Source organism: Henckelia pumila, chromosome 4, assembly GCF_033568475.1.
Source record: "Henckelia pumila isolate YLH828 chromosome 4, ASM3356847v2, whole genome shotgun sequence".
Lineage (NCBI taxonomy): Eukaryota > Viridiplantae > Streptophyta > Magnoliopsida > Lamiales > Gesneriaceae > Henckelia > Henckelia pumila.
The window spans coordinates 118,079,739-118,100,256 of NC_133123.1; the positions used below are offsets into that span (position 1 = coordinate 118,079,739).

The 20,518-nt window shown below is 35.9% G+C and overlaps 1 protein-coding gene across 3 annotated transcripts; it reads right to left on the reverse strand.

Moving 5' to 3' along the window:
• Window positions 1-14,433: 14,433 nt before the first annotated feature.
• On the reverse strand, window positions 14,434-20,314 carry LOC140864225 (endonuclease III homolog 1, chloroplastic-like). Of its 3 annotated transcripts, XR_012144156.1 has the most exons (11): window positions 20,148-20,314; window positions 19,927-20,033; window positions 18,760-18,823; window positions 17,861-17,979; window positions 17,198-17,264; window positions 16,401-16,492; window positions 16,042-16,179; window positions 15,849-15,953; window positions 15,348-15,412; window positions 15,140-15,223; window positions 14,764-14,801 (listed from the first exon to the last, which is right to left on the reverse strand). XR_012144156.1 is itself a non-coding variant. In XM_073268247.1 (10 exons), exons 1-10 carry the CDS (start codon window positions 20,308-20,310, stop codon window positions 14,667-14,669), a joined length of 1,074 nt encoding a protein of 357 aa, XP_073124348.1. In that variant the 5' UTR covers window positions 20,311-20,314; the 3' UTR covers window positions 14,434-14,666. The 3 variants fall into 3 exon arrangements, 2 of the variants coding, with proteins under 2 accessions (XP_073124348.1, XP_073124349.1); XM_073268247.1 differs by lacking the exon at window positions 15,348-15,412 and having other exon boundaries at window positions 14,434-14,801; XM_073268248.1 differs by lacking the exon at window positions 14,764-14,801 and having other exon boundaries at window positions 15,133-15,223; window positions 15,359-15,412.
• Between the last annotated feature and the right edge of the window lie 204 nt (window positions 20,315-20,518).

Sequence of the window (20,518 nt, forward strand, 5' to 3'; positions counted from 1 at the left end):
AGCAGAAAGTAAGCGACCGGGTGGTCTGTTGCACAATCTCTCTGTTCCTGAATGGAAGTGGGATCACATTTCGATGGATTTTGTCACGAAGCTACCGCGATCTGTTCGAGGATGCGATGCTATTTGGGTAGTGATCGACAGATTGACGAAGTCTGCTTGCTTTATTCCATATAGGATGACGTATCGTCACGATCAGATGGCTGAGTTGTATGTTAGCAACGTTGTGAGATTTCATGGTGTGCCAAAGTCGATCGTTTCAGACCGAGACTCTAGATTCACTTCGCTTTTTTGGCACAGTCTTCAAGAGGCACTTGGTACTCGATTGCATCTGAGTACAACTTATCATCCTCAGACCGACGGATAGTCAGAGCGGACTATCCAGACGTTAGAAGATATGCTTCGAGCAGTACTGCTAGACTTTGGCACTAGTTGGCAGGATTCCTTGCCTCTTGTCGAGTTTTCTTACAACAACAGTTATCAAGCGAGTATCGGTATGGCACCTTTTGAGGCTTTGTACGGTAAAAAGTGCTGATCTTCTTTGTTTTGGGACGATGTGTCCGAGTCACCTAATTTAGGACCGGATATGCTTCGAGATATGGCAAAGCAAGTAAAGATCATTCAGACGAGAATGAAGTCGGCTCAGGATAGACAGGCAAAGTATGCAAATATCAGACGTAGACTTTTAAGTTTTGAACAGGGAGACCAAGTATTCCTAAAGATTTCTCCTTTCAGAGGCACTGTTAGATTTGGAAATAGAGGGAAGTTATCTCCGAGATTCATCGGACCGTACGAGATTCTCGAGAATTTAGGCGATCTTGCCTGCAGGCTTTCACTTCCTCCATCTTTATCTGGTATTTGTTGTGAAAGTTCCTCGCAAGCGTACGAGTGTCAAGTTTTAATATAGTGATTAAATCAGATATCGATCCCACAGGGAGTAAAATGAAAATATTCAGTGCTTGTAATTAAAATAGTCTAAACTTTATCTAGAAAATCAAACTTTGAGAAATTTGCAATAAATAAAAATAATCAGGATGATTTTGATAGCGCGCACACAACTTGCAGATAAATATCAATCAGAGAAAAATGGTCTAGAGGTATAGATTTCACCTGGTTTCAACAATAGTCAATCCTAATTAATTAATCTTCATGAATTTCAGTCAATTAATAGCCAAGAACACTTAAGTTTATTATTTTCCTCTCCCGAGCAACAAATAATTTTTATCAACTACAATTAAATTTCAATATCCCTATTAAGAATTTATCGCAGTGATCTATCACAAAACAATGTTCTCTTTAAAAGCTCTATTAAAGTTATAAGCTCTCCCGAGTCAGATAAACAATTAACAGTGTAGTTTCTAATGTCCTATTCAAAATCCCCTCTCCCGAGCAATGATTTCAAATAAATATAACAAATCAATTATTGATCAGATAATTGAAAAGACAATCAATTCTAGAAAAAAACAATTAATCTAGAAGAAACTCAATCCAATAAAATCAAGAATTCATGAAAGTGTCTACACCAGGTTCCATCTGACCTCTAGACTCTAAAAATTTAGTTCATAATAAAATTCAGAATAAAACAAATCATGTTCAGAAAATTCAACATAAATTCAAAATTAAATAAAAGGATAAGAAACAAATCCGTCGTCGACACCGTATCCGGACTATCGAACTCCGTCTTTGTTATTCAAGTTAAGCTCCAGAAATCCTCCAGAAATTCACGTTCCAGCCTCTGATATCTTCTGTATGTGAGTGTGACGGCCCCCTTTTTTCTGACTCTAAGAAATTCCTTTTATATCGCATCTCAAAAGCCCACTCAAAAGCCCACAAAATATAGAAGTTTCCTTCCGAATAAAAATTTCCAATTCAGAATTGGCGACGCGCGGCCGCTTCACTTAACCATGCGCCCGTGTACAGCCGTCTGTTCCAATTCTCTTGAAGCCTCCAATGAACAGCGCGATACCGCTGAAAGAGGCGCTAACAAGAAGCGCTATCCTCTTGGCCCATTAAGAAGCCCAACACTGTTCCTTTTCTTTTCTCTGAACTTTCTTTTCTCTCTTTTCTCTTTATACTTTTCTTTTCATTCTTTTAATTCCTATTTTCTTCTCCTTTTCTTCCACAATAATTCTTCTTTTCCCCATTATTTCCATAATTCTCTGCAAGCACAAAAACAACAAAACCCAGACATAAATCCGCTCGAAACAAATAATTAACACTTAAAATCATATATAAATTAAGTGCATAAAATACACTTATCAAATACCCCCAAATTTAGACTTTTGCTAGTCCCGAGCAAAACTATTAAATTCCAAATTCAAATCATCAAAAACTCACAAGAATATTCAAGAAATATTATGGAGCAATGACCTCGACAATGATTTCAAAGAATTTTCAATTCCAATCTCATCCAACCTACTAACACTTGAAAGTTTCAATCATAATAAAATAACCGCATAAACTCACAATTCCGCAACTCAAGTTCAAAACAACATTCTCCAAGTTTGATTCAAACATTCATAGATCATGATGACTTTTCAGGGTAGCAAGGATAAAATATAGGACATTGAATAAAAAAACACTCACAAATAAGTAAATGCAACGAATAAAAGTGTGTGCATGTTTCGATCAAAATTCATAATCATTAAAAGCATCAATCAACAGTCCATAGGCTAAATTCTCTCAACTCTTCTCCACTAGTATATTGGGCAATTGAGACTCGGTCAATAGGACTTAATTAGCATATAATGTAAGGCCTGGCTCACGGCTACAAACGAAGGATAAGAATTCAAATAAAGGAGTAATTTATATTTTATCAACTCAATTACGACTCCTTTTTCATTCACAATTTCACTCATTTCTCAACTTTTTCACAACTATTTCACAACTCTTCTTTTCAGAACTTTTTCAACTCTCTACCACATTTTTTTCTTCTTTTCTACTACCTCTTTTCCATTTTTCTTTTCAATTCACCACCACACCATTCCTTTTTCACAAATAAAACTAGGAGCATATAACATTTTAGCATTCAAATTACTCCTCTAAAGGTAGGAAATAGTGTTTAGGCTATTCAGGTAGTTAATGTAGGACCTTGAAATAATGACGAATGGGGATTTAATCACACGTTTACACGCATGTCATTCGATTTTCAATAAAGCTCAAACAAGGTACTAGAGATACATATTAATAGATAGGTAGCTTGAAAGGCTCAAACAAATTCAGAAAAATCGCCTAAATCATCCCTAATCTTAGTTTTGCCCGTATTTCGCCTCGAAGAGTGACTGAACTAGTTCTAGACAAGTCTCAATCCACAATTAAATCATACAAATTTCAATCAGTGCATAAAAGAATAATCATCAGCAGTTAAAGATGATTTTCAACAAATTTCATATTTTGTACCTCAATGTACTAATATATGTGTAGGCTCAAATGGGCAACTAAGGATAAATTATTTCAATAAAAATCAGGCCCAAAATTTCAAACAATGCCTCAATCATATCTATGTTTGTATGTCTCAAAAATCAGATTCAAGCATTAATCACAGAGTATATAGGAAATTGTTCATTCAATTGGTTCCATTTTTTCAAAAAATATTTTTGTCAGATAGGTAGACAGTCATGGATTTCAGTTATAGCACAAAACAAAAATTTTTCAGCCATGCATCCATTTCTTTCTTAACTTCTCTTAAAACTCAACTCATCCACCACAACTAAACTCAACAAAAATTTTATCTATGAAGCTCAAAACTCAACTTTCAACAATAAAATCATCAACCAAGCAAGCAACTAAATCATAGAAAATGATTCATCCCCCCAAACTTATTAAAATCATTGTCCCTAATGATTTAAAACAAAGAGAACGAACAAGGGACACGGGATGCGTACCTTCGACACCGAGCATCAGTACTCGGCGTTATAAACTTCATGGTGATGAGAAAATAATTTCCAGCATGTAGAACACCATCAGAAACCGATCATCGGAGGGAATTGAAGATGCACAACATGAACATCCAATTGAACCTGAAAAGGAGACATGCACACGGTGAATAATCAAAAATAAAACCAACTCAAACAAAATACAACGCTTAATGTATGAGAAAGAAGAGAGTGTGCTCGATGTCAAGCCCAAGATGAGATTCGAAAGCCCATGAAAGTGAAGTTGTTGGAGCATGAATGAGACGCCCTCCTTAGTGCGATTGCGCATGGGATGCAACAAATGAAGATTGTTTGCGCAAGATGATAATTGTTGTTGAAAATGCAATCATGGTGCAGCTGTTGGCGCATGGAATGAGTTAGTGGAGGTGCAGATGGTGAAGCACAGATGGGAGCTCGTTCGCGCTTTTGCGCTGAAGGGAAGTGCTAATGAGGGGCTTGTTTGCGCATGGGAGAGTCTAAGGAGTAGCGCGATTGCTCTTGGATCTGCGCAGATGGTTCTGGTTCGCGCATGGTGATGGAGGATGATTCTGCGCGTTTGCGCTTCAAGAGTAGCACTGATGAGATTGTTTGCGCAAGGAAGGAGGCTGCGTGTTTGCTCTAGAATCAGCGCATATGGGATGTTGTTTGCGCTGAGTTTCTTGCGCGTTTGCTCTAAGAGATGCGCAGATGGTGATGGTTCGCGCTTTGTCTTGTGCTCTTGGGATTTCGTTTGCGCTAGAATTGCGCCAATGTCTTGCGCGATTGCGCATGAAGATGCGCAGAATAGATATGCTGCAATATGTAAAGGAGATGCGGGCGCGGGATGGGTGATGAGCGGGGGCGCAAAGACTTTTGATTTGAGATCACAACCTCGAGCAGGCGCCTCTAAGCTTGAGCGAGCGCGCACAAGCTTCTGCCGAAAGCTCTTAAATCCTGAAAAAATTCAACAATTTTGTAAAATTAAGCCTCCAAAAAATCCTGAAAATGCAATCAAAAATAATAATTTAACTAATTAAAAAAATAAAAGCATAAACTGAATAAAATAAAAAAAAAAAAAGACAATAAAAAAAAATAAAATTTGGGTTGCCTCCCAAAAAGCGCTTGTTTTATAGTCGTCAGCCCGACTTTCACCGGTGTTAGATCTTTCTTTTCTCTTTCACTCGCCAAATAAATTCCACGAACCGCCTTTTAAATTTTGCTTTTTTGTTCTTCGTGGCCTTCTTCGTTGATAAAATTGGCTCTTTACTCTTGGATTCAACCTCAATGTCGGCTCTTGAACGACCCTCCAACTACATAACCGGCTCTATCAAGCATAATTTTTCAATAGGAGTGTTAGATGACTTCATGAATATATTAAAAATTACACTCTCACCGTCCACACCCATCGACAATGTTCCCTTCTTCACCTCTATCTTGGCATCGGCAGTGGCCAAGAAAGGTCTCCCCAATATCAGGGGCATGTTTGCATTCTCTTCCATATCTAACACAACAAAATCCGCAGGAAAAATAAATTTATCTACTTTTACCAGAACATCTTCAATGATTCCAAGCGGATATATGATGGATCTATCAGCCAACTGCAACGCGATCATTGTGGGCTTCACCTCACCAAGTCCTAAGCTCCTGAACACAGACAAAGACATTAGATTAATGCTAGCTTCTAAATCGCAAAGTGCATTATTAAAGTAAGAAGAACCAATAGTGCAAGGAATAGTTAAACTCCCTGGATCCTTAAGCTTCTGTGGCATCTTCTTTTGGAGCACCGCACTACACTCTTCAGTCAAATTCACCACCTCATTCTCTAGCAGCCTCCTCTTCTTGGACATCACCTCTTTGATGAATTTAGCATAATTTGGCATTTGATCCAAAGCATCAGCAAAGGGAATGTTGATGTGAATTTTCTTGAAAATCTCCAAGAATTTGAAGAACTGCTCATCCAATGTTTTCTTCTTGAACCTCTGCGGGTATGGAAGTGGAGGCTTGTATCGGCTCCGGTTCAGGCTCCTTCTCTTTCTCCTCTTCAATAGCAGGTGCTTGGACTTCATCTTCTTTTCCACTCCTCAAATCTATGGCATTACACTGCTTTTTTGGATCTACCTCAGTATTTCTAGGGAACTGGCCGCGGTTGTTGTCCTTCAGTGCATTCGCCAACTGCCCAATGCTGGTTTCCATGGATTGCAACACCGCGCCCATGTTGGCCATGTGCGTTTCCAAGCTGTCAAGGCGAGACTCAGTTCTCGCCATCCTCTTACCTGATTCCTGCACAAAGGTACTAACCACATCCTCCAAAGAAAACTTACCATCACCCTTACTAGTATTGTTAGCGTAAGAAAAATCTTCATGATTTCAAAAGCTAGGATGGTAAGTATTAGGGACATGATTACCTCTGAAAGCTCCATAACCTCGGTAGCCATTAGGATTGATATAATTAGCTTCCTCTGGGGCATGTGATCCTTAAAATCCAGTTGAATCTGCAACATGAATTTTATTCAAAGAAGCTACCTGTGTAGTCAGTGCAGATAATTGAGCGGTGATGGATGTGAGAGGATCCACTGCATACACTCCAGCTGGCTTCTTGACTCCCATACGCTCATATGGCCATTGAAAGCTATTGACCGTCATCTGCTCTAACATATCATAAGCCTGAACATGATCCTTCGCAAATATAGTACCTCCAGCAGCAGAATCGACATTCATCCTTGTAGGCACATTCAGTCCGTTGTAAAACCACTCGATCTGTTCCCAATCTGCAAAATTGTGGTTAGGACAACATCTTAATAATTCTTTATACCTTTCCCACGCCTCGTAGAGCTGTTCAGAGTCCATCTGCCTGAAAGTGCTGATCTCGATCTTCAGTTGGGTGGTTTTGGCAGGTGGAAAATATTTCGCAAGAAATTTTTCTGTCATCCCCTCCCAAGTAGTGATGCTTCCTAGCGGCAGTGATTGCAACTAGCTTCTTGCTTGATCCCTGAGAGAAAACGGAAACAAGCGTAAGCGAATAATATCTTCAGGAACACCATTAAATTTTACCGTATCAGTAATTTCTAAGAAGGTCCTGAGATGCAGGTGAGGATCAGCTGTGGCACTCCCATTAAATTGGTTCTGTTGAACCATATTGATCAACGCCGGTTTCAGTTCAAAATTGTTTGCGTTGATAGTTTCACGAGCTATTCCAGAGTAGTGAGTCTGGATTACTGGCCTGAAGTGATCTCTGATTGGCACTAGGGGAGCTTGATTCACATTCTCTTCAGCCATGTTATTAATTTCTTCTCTTCTCGCTCTTCTCAAAGCACGTGCAGTTCGTTCGATCTCCGGATCAAAAAGTAGAGAATTCGCACTTTGAGATCATCGCATAAACTGCAATTAAAATTAAGAAGAACTTAATTAGTAACTTCAAAATAAAATAAAATAAAAAAACTATAAATTAAAATCTAGACTAATTGGTAACAAGACTAAAAAATAATCAAAATTTCTCCCCGGCAACGGCGCCAAAAACTTGTTGTGAAAGTTCCTCGCAAGCGTACGAGTGTCAAGTTTTAATATAGTGATTAAATCAGATATCGATCCCACAGGGAGTAAAATGAAAATATTCAGTTCTTGTAATTAAAATAGTCTAAACTTTATCTAGAAAATCAAACTTTGAGAAATTTGGAATAAATAAAAATAATCAGGATGATTTTGATAGCACGCACACAACTTGCAGATAAATATCAATCAGAGAAAAATGGTCTAGAGGTATAGATTTCACCTGGTTTCAACAACAGTCAATCCTAATTAATTAATCTTCATGAATTTCAGTCAATTAATAGCCAAGAACACTTAAGTTTATTATTTTTCTCTCCCGAGCAACAAATAATTTTTATCAACTACAATTAAATTTCAATATCCCTATTAAGAATTTATTGCAGTGATCTATCACAAAACAATGTTCTCTTTAAAAGCTTTATTAAAGTTATAAGCTCTCCCGAGTCAGATAAACAATTAACAGTGTAGTTTCTAATGTCCTATTCAAAATCCCCTCTCCCGAGCAATGATTTCAAATAAATATAACAAATCAATTATTGATCAGATAATTGAAAAGACAATCAATTCTAGAAAAAACAATTAATCTAGAAGAAACTCAATCCAATAAAATCAAAAATTCATGAAAGTGTCTACACCAGGTTCCATCTGACCTCTACACTCTAAAAATTTAGTTCATAATAAAATTCTGAATAAAACAAATCATGTTCAGAAAATTCAACATAAATTCAGAATTAAATAAAAGGATAAGAAACAAATCCGTTGTCGACGCCGTGTCCGGACTATCGAACTCCGTCTTTGTTATTCAAGTTAAGCTCCAGAAATCCTCCAGAAATTCACGTTCCAGCCTCTGATATCTTCTGTATGTGAGTGTGACGGCCCCCTTTTTTCTGACTCTAAGAAATTCCTTTTATATCGCATCTCAAAAGCCCACTCAAAAGCCCACAAAATATAGAAGTTTCCTTCCGAATAAAAATTTCCAATTCAGAATTGGCGACGCGCGGCCGCTTCACTTAACCATGCGCCCGCGTACAGCCGTCTGTTCCAATTCTCTTGAAGCCTCCAATGAACAGCGCGATAGCGCTGAAAGAGGCGCTAACAAGAAGCGCTATCCTCTTGGCCAATTAAGAAGCCCAACACTGTTCCTTTTCTTTTCTCTGAACGTTCTTTTCTCTCTTTTCTCTTTATGCTTTTTTTTTTAATTCTTTTAATTCCTATTTTCTTCTCCTTTTCTTCCACAATAATTCTTATTTTCCCCATTATTTCCATAATTCTCTGCAAGCACAAAAACAACAAAACCCAGACATAAATCCGCTCGAAACAAATAATTAACACTTAAAATCATATATAAATTAAGTGTATAAAATACACTTATCAGTATTCACGACGTTTTTCACGTCTCTATGTTGAGGAAGTATCATCCAGATCCTTTTCATATTCTTCAGCCTGACAAAGCCGAGCTTGACGAGACCCTAAACTACTTTGAGCGACCGATTCAGATCCTTGACCGAAAGGAGAAGCAGCTCAGAACCAAGTCGATTCCTTTGGTGAAAGTTTAGTGGAGCCGTCACGGAGTCGAGGAAGAGACTTGGGAGATAGAATCCGACATGAGACAGAGGTTTTCAGAGTTATTCGGATGACGTGAGTTCTTCTTACTGTCTTAAGTTCTTAATTCTATCTTATGTAATTGATTCTTATTGATTTCGAGGACGAAATATCTTCTTAGAGGTGGAGAATTGTAACGCCCCAAATTTATCTTAATTGAGTTTAATTGAGATAATCAGAGATTTCAGAATTCAAGATCTGGTTTGATTTTGATCAGGGTCTATTTTGCAATTTTCAAAAATTTCAGGGACTAAAACGCAAATATGGAGTTTGTTATATATTTATAGCTAGTTTGACTTATTATTCACTACACCCTCTTCCTCCAACTCGTTCTCCCTCTATTTAAGACGCCTAAGCTTTTTTCCAAGCTTTCAGATTTCATTTTTTGGTCGATCCGTCCGTTAGAATTTAAATCCGAAGGCAGATTAGCGATCACGGAAGCGAGAGCTTTGTCTAACGTAAGTATTTTTCCGATCAGTTATACTTCTATTTTTGGATGTTGTTAGAATCGATTGAGTTTCGGTTATGTCGTTCTTGAGATAGTTCTTATCGATTATTCTCAGTCGGTTTTGAAATAGAGCGTTGTTTGGATTTGTTATGATTTTTGAAAGCATAATTCGAAAAATTGGATTTTTAGATGTATTGGATTTGATTTGTTATTGATGTTTTAGCATTGGTTTGAGTTGTTTGCGATGCTATACTGCTGTCTGTATTTTTGGTTTGATCAGTTTATAGCCGTTATACTGCCGGTTTGAGTTTTGGGATTTTGAACCATTTGAGTTGTTGAACTTTGGCTTTTGAGTTTGTTCTTCGTTGTGATCTTATTTTGCCTCCGTAAAGATTCGTTTGAAGTCTGTTGAGCCCAGAGTTAGCAGAAGTAGATCGTCGAAGAGTTAGACGAAGAGCGAGTTGGAGCTTATTGCATCTAAAGGTGCAAGCAGTCATCGTTTAAGCGGGATAGAACACTCGAGACAGATGGTTCTTGATTTTCCCTTTAATCACATACTTGCATCAATACTTGTTCTAGAATGGGGAACTTGTATTTTTTTTGTTTGAACTTTTGTTATATGGCTTAATGCTTTACGTTTTTTTATGCATTCATCTTGAGCCTAAATCTTTGATTTCAGCGGGCAGAACGACCCTTTTTGTTTAGACGTTTTGGGGGCTATATTGCGAGTGGCCTGAGTTGTAGAAGTTTACCTAGTGTCAGCATACTCCTTATAGTCGCACCAAAGTCTAGGGAATTGAGATACGTGGCACTACCTCGATCGGGAGCGTCGGTGAGTTGTTACGTGACCTCATCCTCGGGATCCCAAAAGCATAGCAGCAATTCCTTGACTATCAGACTTGATATCCCAGTTTTAGAGACATGTATTTCATTCGTATTAACATTAAAAATGTTGTCTTTATATCATGTTATTGAGATATTACTTGTTATTTCATGTTGTGTTGCTTTTACTGTGAATATCATTCTCACCGGAGTTATCCGGTTGTTGCTTTGTTTTGCATGTGTACTTGGCAACAGGTGGGGCAGGATCGAGTTAGAGGAGGCTTGGTTAGCAACGAGATCAAGGAATAGAAGTGAGACTCGGTTTAGAAGTCGAATCAGCATGTCAATCTAGTTTATGCTTTTGAAGCATGTTTAGAACTCGAACTTGTTGATGTTTGTAGTTTCTAATATTCAAATATTGAGGATTGAATGTTGTCGTTGAATGTATTATATTCATCGTTATGCATTGAATGGATTTATTGGAGTTGAGTTGGTAAGTTATTTTCTGGAATTTTTGTTCAGAGCTGGCCCGCTCGATCGGTAGAGTTTGACCGATCGAGCGAGAAAACTGCATCCTTTTCTCTGTTTCTGTAAAAAATTGGCCCTCCCGATCGGTTGAGTTTTACCGATCGAGCGGAGCTGGTCTTGAGGCGGCAGTAGATTTTGAAACTTTGCTCGCTCGATTGGTTGAGTTTTACCGATCGAGCGAGGCATTGTTCCTTAAAAAAATTATTGCTTTTAATCTTGGATCTTGTATGCTTAGTTATTATTTAACCCGAGATTAGATGATTAGAACCGAGGTCTTACAAATATCTCTCCATTAAATTAGTTTAGTAATTACAGTATTAGATCTAGTTAAATCTGTTTGTAATAACATGGTTTCATCTTTTTTACTATGGTATTTTACTTTTGTAGCAAAAGCAGAAATCATTGTTTTGTAATGAATCCTAAAAATTATTGCTACTGGAATTGATCTTTTAAGCATGTTGTTGTTATAGGTTTTTATTTTTAAAACCAAAGATTTTAAAATATTTTTATTACTTAAAGAGACTGAAAAACTTGGATAACTGATAAGTTCATTTTGTGTGCATTATTCCGTGATAGGTTTATGTCTATTTTGTGTGCTTTCATATTGTTTTTATGTGTTTTAGTGCATGCTTGTGTATTTCACTCCTCGGGTTGATTTTGTAGGAAAATGGATTTTTGAAGAGTGAATTACGGAGCAACTTTGGTCGAAAAATCAAATTTAATTTTAAAGAGACCCAATTCCGATCTCCACCGTTCGGAATAAAGTTCAAGATGTTTTGAAGCTGCTCTCCAAATTTCAGCTCGATCCTGACGGCTAGAACTCGAATATGAATTTTTCAAAATCATCACTTGCAGCAGAAATTTTGTGTGGCGCGCGAGCGAGAATTGATCTCGCGCGCGCGCGAGTTGCTGATCTTGAAATCTGTTTTTTTGTTCTGCGCGCGCGAGGCTTCTTCCAGGCGCGCGTGCGCGTGTTTCGGCGTCAGATTTATTCGAGAATCCTATTTTGTGAAGAAAATTAATTGGTACAAGATCCGGACACTATAAATAGATGATATATCATATTTTGAGGGGTTCAGAAGTTCCAGACGGCAGACAGAGGCGGCGGCTACGGGCGTGGAGATTGAAGACTCTCCATCAGAGTTTTTCTTCTTTTCTTTTCTTCTTTTTATTTTTATTTTTGAATTATTGTTTTTAATAATTGAGTAGTTTATTTTCAACCAAAACGGCGTGATTGGGCCGAACAAATTTATGTAGAAAACTTGGATGTTTGTTTGGGATTTTTCAGAGTTGATTTTATTTTATTGATTGTCAGATTTATATTTGTCTTGTGAATAGTCTAATCAACTGTTTGCTTGCATGTTAATCGATTCCAAGTCGACAGAAAAGGTATTGATTTCGATCACTTTGATAATCAACACATGGTAAAACCGACTAGAAATAGAATTCGGTTTCAGTGTGCGGTTTGGGTGTAAACTGAATTTTCACAAATATTTAATGCATTCAAATTTGATTAGAATTACGAAAGATTAATCCGTAAATATTTGAATAGATTTGATTTTTCTAGAAATAGACCTTTGAACAAGATAGGAGAATTCCCGTAATTTAGGATTAAATCTGAGTCCTGAATCGACTACTTGTTACATGATTTGTTCGGTACCTACGTGTGTCTTGGTTGTCTCGTTTTAATTATTTTTATCTTCAGTTATTTTAATTCTTATTTCTTCAGAACTTTTTATTTTATTTTCTTATTTTATTTAAATCAAATTGCTTTTTATGATTTTGTCTAGATTAAGCTAAATAATTAATTCTTGAGAATTGATTGCAGTCCCTGTGGGATCGATACTTGGACTCTCTGTCCACTTTACTATTACTTGACCTGGTACGCTTGCCAATAGATTCATATCACACCGATTTAGCCGGTCAATAACAATTAAAAGGGATTGGTCCAGCACATAGACTGGATTCAACAGAACTCAGTAATGAATTTTTGAAATTTGTAAATCTGGCATCTCTTAGAATAACAATGATCGAAGTATTATATCCTTTTTTAGTTAAAAGGTTTTATACCCATTTGGACTAATCCTATGTGAATATATTTATAATTTTTATTTTTATGCTTTTGTAAGGAATCTTGAGATAACAAATTAATTGTTTCAAAAGGTTTTTTAAGTTGTATATCTCTTTCTTCAGTTTTGATTGTGAAATCAGTTTTAAATATTTGGAATCTAGAATGCTTATAAATTTGATATTTATTAACTCTAGGAATTTCTCAATTATCTATGGATTCTTCAAAGTCTTCTATAATTATTTCTTCGGTATTAATTATCCTTGTAGTATCATATGAGGTTGTAGCAACATAGTTTAAAGAAGTAGATCTACTGAAAATTGAATCCATATTTATAATTTTTTTGTTTTTGAAATTTATTTTCTCCCTACAATCCCAAGCACTTCTTAGGTTTTATAGCTTTTACTTCAGGACTTACCAACTAGATCTTCTTAGGCAAAAACACTAAGGAGAACCTAAACTCTTAGACTCAAAATCTATATATATAGAGAGAGGGAGGGTTGTTTAAAAGTTTTCTTGTCAACATTGCTTGATGTTTTGGGCTTTGGAGATTACTTTCTCACTAAAGATATACTATGTTTTGTGTAGCATTTGTGTTATGTGTCAGTCAATTGTATGGGAAAGTAAAAGTTTACAACAGTGACAAAGAGTGAAATTGATGAAGATGGGTTGACCGGTTTAAAATGTGAAAAGTGTTTAACTCAGCAGTTAAACCTTGATAGTTTAACACTGAATTGGACGAATAGACCTAATTGCGAAAACACAGTAAAAAAATGAGGAACTAAATTGAGTCCATAGAAAAATGGACGACCAAATTAGGAATGCAGCCTAAAATGGACGGAATTGGGAATTGTCCTGAAAATTAATATTTTTTTCATAAGTTCAATCTAATAGAAAATCAATCTCACAAAATTGATCCGTGAGATCGTCTCATATAAATTTTATGAATACATATATTCATATATATATATATACACACACACACACACACGCATTTTTTTTTATTTTATTAAAGTTGAGAGATTGGTACGTTGGTATGACCAACTCTTTTATTTTTATCTTTTAATGTATATTTAATTACCAAAATATCATTTTATTTTTGTTCAATGATAACTACTAATTTACGAAAATACCAATTTTATAAAATTTATTTACTTATATATATATATATAAAATACTTTTTAAAATTATTCTCTACTTTTTTTATTTTTGGTCTTTTGTTAAAAAAAAACGAACTGAATAAACACACAATGCGCACACGTGAGTACTAGTGTTATATTATATGAGGGTGTATCAGAAACAAAAGATCATCATCATCATCGCAAATATGGGTGTAAGTAATCACCCGACCCGAATCACCCGAATCACATTGAATATATGAACATTGCGCGCCCAATGTGGGGGCCAACGACCCAATGGGATAATTCAAAATACACAAAACTTTGTATCAAAGTTTGATAATCTAACCACTTTAAAAAAAAAAAAAAAAAAAAGAGTTTGATAATCAAACAAATGATAATGACAGATAACTAATTAGCCCGTCCTTTATCCTGCGAACCAAACACAGAAAGCTAACCTTTTTCGTTAACATCTCCAAAATTTTGTTTTTCTTTACATGTAGGCATATCCCAATATCTAGTACTCTATTTTCATAAAGCACCTGCAACAAATTATACAATTGTGCATACAAATAGAGGAAACAATAACCAGATGGCCCACGGGTAGAAGGTAGCAAAAAACCTCGCGAGCAACTCCTCTAGGACTACTTGCTTAGTCGAGATTTTTTAGGTGTTGATGAAGCGCTGGCCTCAAGGAATGCTGATGGACAAAAACCGCTTACGATGCACATGTCACAACGAGGTCTAAGTGGCGTACATATGGTCTGACCAAAACCAACCTGCTTTCCAAATAGTTTCAAACAGTAAACTGATATATGCAAAAATGGTTCAGAGGGAGTTTCATTTGCCCAAACAAGAAATATCTGGTTAGATCTGTCTATTTCAGGCTATGGATAGCTAACCATCTAAACAATTTGAACCTCTCCATCACACTTTGCACGAAGACAGACTTAACGTTTTCAGAGAATAAAAGCATGATTTCTCAAAATGAACCACCTACAAAGGAATGAATAAATTTTACTCGAGTTTATAGAACATATGAATCTTGACAAAAGCTGAAAGATGATAACAGTATACAACCCAGTCAAGTAGCCATGTAATGATTAATGTAACATACCAGAAGAGGATTTATGGGGACCCATTCCTCCTTAGGAAGCCACAGTTGCAACGATACTCTAGTGTCCTCTGGCGTTGAGGTTTTCTAAGAAGAAAGAAAAAAGCAACGTAAATTCTTAGTGAATCGATATCATTCCTCTGCTGCATGGCTGCATTTGTCATCGGAGGTATCTTATATTTTTGCTTTTGGGAAAACAACACAACCTAACCTTTTAGTTACCTAAAATCGCATGCAATCACACCTCTTCTGATAACAGAACTTGAACATCTAGGACTGAAAGTAAGATTTGCGAAAATTAGGATCGACCCATATCATACTAGCAAGGATATGTGCAGGCTCGATGTACATGGTGCGAAAATGAGAGCCCCAAATTCCCCTGCCCCTAGTTCCTCGTGAATAACACGGTGCAGAAATGCATCAAGAGCAATTAGCTGGGATTTTGCCAACATTTTCAACTACATATGGGGTTTGGACTAAAAATCATTTGTTAATTTTCAGAATCCATATTAAGTAAATTCCTTCCAAAATGGCTAATTGACAGAACTCCCACTACTCAGAGTATACCAAACAGTGGTGCGTGAGAAAATGAGTGCCAAAATTCATAGCAAACTTGCAGTTGAAACTGATCGGCAAAAACAGTAGCTTATGTGAAAGTGATTTAGCAGACAGTGGAATACATTCAAATTTGAAAAGTGATTCACTGGACTACCTGCTTGGTGCCAGGACGTGAAACCCAACCGAGCCGATTACAAATCCTGTGCACATGAGTGTCGACACATATGCCTTGAACATTATTCCAGCCTACATTCATGATCTAGAAGAGCAAACACCACCCGAAAAAATATTTGATAAAGACTGGAAGAATAAGCATTCTAAGTAATACAATAGATTCCTTGTCGTACCAGGTGAGCCATTTTAGGGCCAATCCCTGGAAGCAAGAGCAACTCCTCTAATGTACTTGGAATATCTCCATTGTACTTTGAGAGACAAATTTTTGCGACTTTTTTCAAGTTGCTTGCCTTTCTTGTATAAAATCCCACCTGCTTAAAATTAAAGAGAAACAAGTAGTTGACACAAAACACAAGTTAAAATTGTTTCTTCTCTTTTTTTCTTTTTTGAAATAAGGTAAAATTGTTTCTATTCGATAACAAATTAACAGTTTCTTTATAAATAATCTACCACTGAAATCCCATTTCATCTTGTCTAGATCTTGTATGTCAAAAATAAAATCAGCCATGACCCTACACAAAAAGAAGCATACAGGGTAAATGATGTCCTTGATTGCACCTTCATCGGCTTTGTCCATGGCTTCTGCTGTGAGCAAGCCATTTTGGAGAAGCCGTTGAATAGCTCCTGCAATACAAGGTGCTCGATAAAAATTAGAAGCACAAACCCAAGGTAGAATATCCCAACAATAACAAAGATTATCAAATATGCATTCTTCATGCCAGAGATCCCGATAATACATAAATGGCATCATCAAGCAAAAGTAAGTCTCAACTAGCTATAGTTTCCTAAATAAATCATTCTTTTCAACTGTGATTCATTTGAAATTAAAGTAGCTGTTATCTCCAAACAATTGAGTATGCTTAATAGCTACCAGTATCCTTCCTTTCTCTATCAGTATCAGTAAGTTTAATAGTTTGTTTCTTCAAACACTGTCTCATATTCTACATTCAAAGATGTTCTACATGCTGAAATGATGCGAAACATTTGCCTCTAATCTTATCATTTGAATTCTTGCTCTTAGTACATAACACAACAAATGCCTGTTAAATTCACCAATAATGTGAAATTTATTCAAAACAATTTTGTTGAACTATTCCTCCACAAATTTTAAGATTTGTTATAGATGGCTATTAATAATAAAACTTCTGAAATGAAGACAGATTAGACTAAGACAAGCAAACAACATAGATCCAGAAAAAGCAAGCAGTGGCAATCTAATTTACAATGCATCCAACCCACCAGCCTCATCACATCATGATTATTTATCAAATAAGACTACAGATTAAAAAGGTGATTCCTTTGAGATCTTGATAATAAATAAGAACTTGCCATGAGTAACTTGATCTTTTGTTTGACTTGACAAGAGTGAAGATACCAGGACCGCAAATCTTCGTTCCTTACCATAAAAAGGATATAGAGACAAATTATGCCCCAAACACAAATTCCGTCCATCAACAAAAAACTAAAGATGTAAAAACTATTCATGCATCATGAACACATGCTCAATGACAATAATTTGAGAGACAAAGGAAATTCTTGCAACGTGAATCCATTGTTTCGATAAATAAAAACCTTGAAATTCTGGTTAAATGACTAAAATAGGTGGGCTACTAATCCGTGGTCAAATATATCATTAGCATTATCAAAGAATCACAGATCAGTATAAAACAAAGGTATGCGACTGCAAGGAAGGCTGGAATATACCAACTTAAGCAATTAACCAACTATTGATAAAGCTTCAAGATAGGTGTGAGCAAAAAATATTGGAGTTGAGTAGAGAGTAGATTGAAGCATCAGTGGTGAGTCGTGATCACCTACGGTCGACATTGTTTATTAGAGTTTCCAATCACGTTAAAGACTTAAAGTGGCTACATCATATAAACATCCATCTAAATTTCTAAGCCAAAAAAATTAAAAAAGAAAAATCTGTGGTGCCACACCATTAAAATTTTAATAGATTATATGAGATGAAAATCATCATAACAAAACTACCTCAGGAGGAAGGGAACTTCCAGCCTTTTCGCACCCCATTGAGTCTACTGGTGCATCTTCAGAAGACCTCATTTTGCGAATTCCCTCAAGAACATTTTTCCAGTTTGTCGGTGAATGTGCTGAGAAGGAACAATGTTTATTAAAGTTTGATAATAAATGACTAAATGGGGGAAACTATTTGTCTCAATCAATGAACACGATCAACTAGGTAATTCCACATAAATAAGGAGGACATGCACATTAAAGAAGTCTATTCGATAATCTACCTTTTCGCAGTCAATTATAAGCATTCAATTTTTTTATAAACTTTAAATCACTCTTTGTCATTATTTTTTTACGAAATCTTTCACCTTATTTATTACACTCAGTGTCCCATGTATATAGTTCTATTTGTGTTTTTACACAGATTCAGAAAATAATTGGAAAATATATTTTCACAAAGAAATTTTCCATTTTACTATTTTTAATGAGTGTTTTAATAGGATATAAAAAATTGTTAGAAGTAGCTAATGAATTTAATGAATGGGGGTAGATTGATAAAAAAAAAAAAGAGAAAATAATATTAAATATAGACACTAGGCTATATATTTGGGATGGATGAAAACAAAAATGTAGCATTTATATTTGGTACGGAAGGAGTATTTGTAAGAACTAACCTAAGCAACTAAATTATAGCCATAATAAATTCTTTGCCCAACCTTGATTAATAATGTGAAAATACAGTTGATTAAAGCTAAAATCAAGGGGATCAAGTCACACCAAATGTGGCAAAGATTTTACCACCAATTATTCAATGACACCAAGGAGTCACAAATTTAAAGTCATAGATAATCTTTAGAGTATACATACAAACATTGTGGTTAAATAGACGATGTAACAAATTCACACCAGATACATACTCAAGGAGGGAAAACTGCTAGCCTTTCCATATGCAAAATCTTCAATTTCAGGTAGGCTGAAAGGCTGCATCAAGTATTACAATCATATTCAAAGTAAGAGTAAATCTATGGCACAGCTGATGTCAATGAGTGCATATTACATGGCTAACATGTCTAAATATTAAGTGGCATTCAGCATGCAGACTTTGAAAGACACATAACAATTAACATGCCTATTTGGATTGATTTACACGAGGCAGAAAGTGCTACAGAGAAGTAAATGTGAGAAGGCAACAGTAACTCAACAAGAGGAAACAAAATAGTATCTCTGATATCTATGACGAACGCAAATATGTGATTTTGCAAAGCTAATTTTTACTTCATTATACGTTGTAATATATTCCTAAATTCTAGAAATGAAAAACTAGACTAATCTGGCTCTTAACACATGAAAATAGCTACTAGACGCTTAGTCATTTCTTGAAACGAAAACCAGTGCCTCACAAATTCATCCATGTCAGGATATAATTTTATGGACACATGAGACATTGACTACACTAGTAAAAACAGTACATAATGCCTACATGTCAAAGATAAATTCAGGAACAACGATTCATATAACATAGATAGCCATCATGGCAGTTCGCCGCTGCTTATAAGGCACATTTCACTTGAGAAGAACTCGATGATACAATCAAGGGGAAGCGTAACACGAGATACAATTTTCATCTGAGATAAGACAATCCCAATTTACAAAACTAGAACCATGGAGTGTCTACGAATTGTATTATTTTATTGCAGATGTGTAGTCATTTCAGCAAACAGTTTGCATCACTATGCTTATTAATATGATTTGAGACAATGAGTTTGTTAATTCGGATTGTAATTCAATACGTGGATCAGTTTTGAGGAAATATGTAAAATATTTTTCTTGAATCTTTTCAGAATTTCACTCTCCATCTCAACTCCTTCTCCACTTCTTTCCTTCTCACTGCTGTATTCCCTTCCTTGGTTTCCGGTAACAACCAAGAATTAACAGGCAACAACACACGCGACTACAAAGTAATATCCAGTTACCAAACAAAACCAACTTGTTAGAGTAACAAATAAATCAAAATTAATGTACATAAAACAGGACGTGTTGAAACTTATACTCTTCCTCATTCATAAGAAAGATATTAACCTTACCTTTTCATCATTCATCTCAGGCTTAACATCTTTCGCTTTAGGTTGAAGGGTTTTCGCGTCTCTCTTCTTTCGAACAAAGACACGAACTTTTTTCTCAGATTCCTCATCTAGAACATCAGGGTCCGGAAGAATCATCAAAAACTCAAATTTCTCGAACCCAAGGACAATAAACGAAAAATAATGGGGTATTGTAAATGTAAAGAAGATTGGCAAGTTCTTACCAGAGTCTTTCGAATGAACAACCGAAGAGATTTCCCTTTCAGAACAAGAAAATCTTGTGGTAACCATTCTGGTGAAGGAAGAGGAGGGGAAAAGCTGCTGTGGAGTAATAATGTTTTTGACAACAGGAAAAGACATTTTGTTGAGGCAGTGGACACAGAACATACCATTACCACCATACCATACATTTACACAGCACAGTGGTTCGGATCCATTTCAAATTCAATTAAATTAACATGACATCATCCCATTTCATTTAATCAGACGAACTTTAATATTTTAAAAAAAAAGTAATGTTTTGTTAAAATATTATTTTTCACTAAAAAAAATTTTTTTGAACTCGTTAAAAAATATCTTATCTTATTTTTCAAGT

What these genes read in the sequence shown, in the direction of transcription:
- LOC140864225 (XM_073268247.1), bottom strand. Translation starts at nt 20,310, where the DNA reads ATGTTCTGTGTCCACTGCCTCAACAAAATGTCTTTTCCTGTTGTCAAA. An exon ending in CTGAGATGAATGATGAAAAG is followed by an intron (nt 18,824 to 19,926) that starts GTAAGGTTAATA and finishes TACTTGATGCAG; the next exon opens with CCTTTCAGCCTACCTGAAAT. An exon ending in TCCCCATAAATCCTCTTCTG is followed by an intron (nt 14,802 to 15,139) that starts GTATGTTACATT and finishes TTTGGAAAGCAG; the next exon opens with GTTGGTTTTGGTCAGACCAT.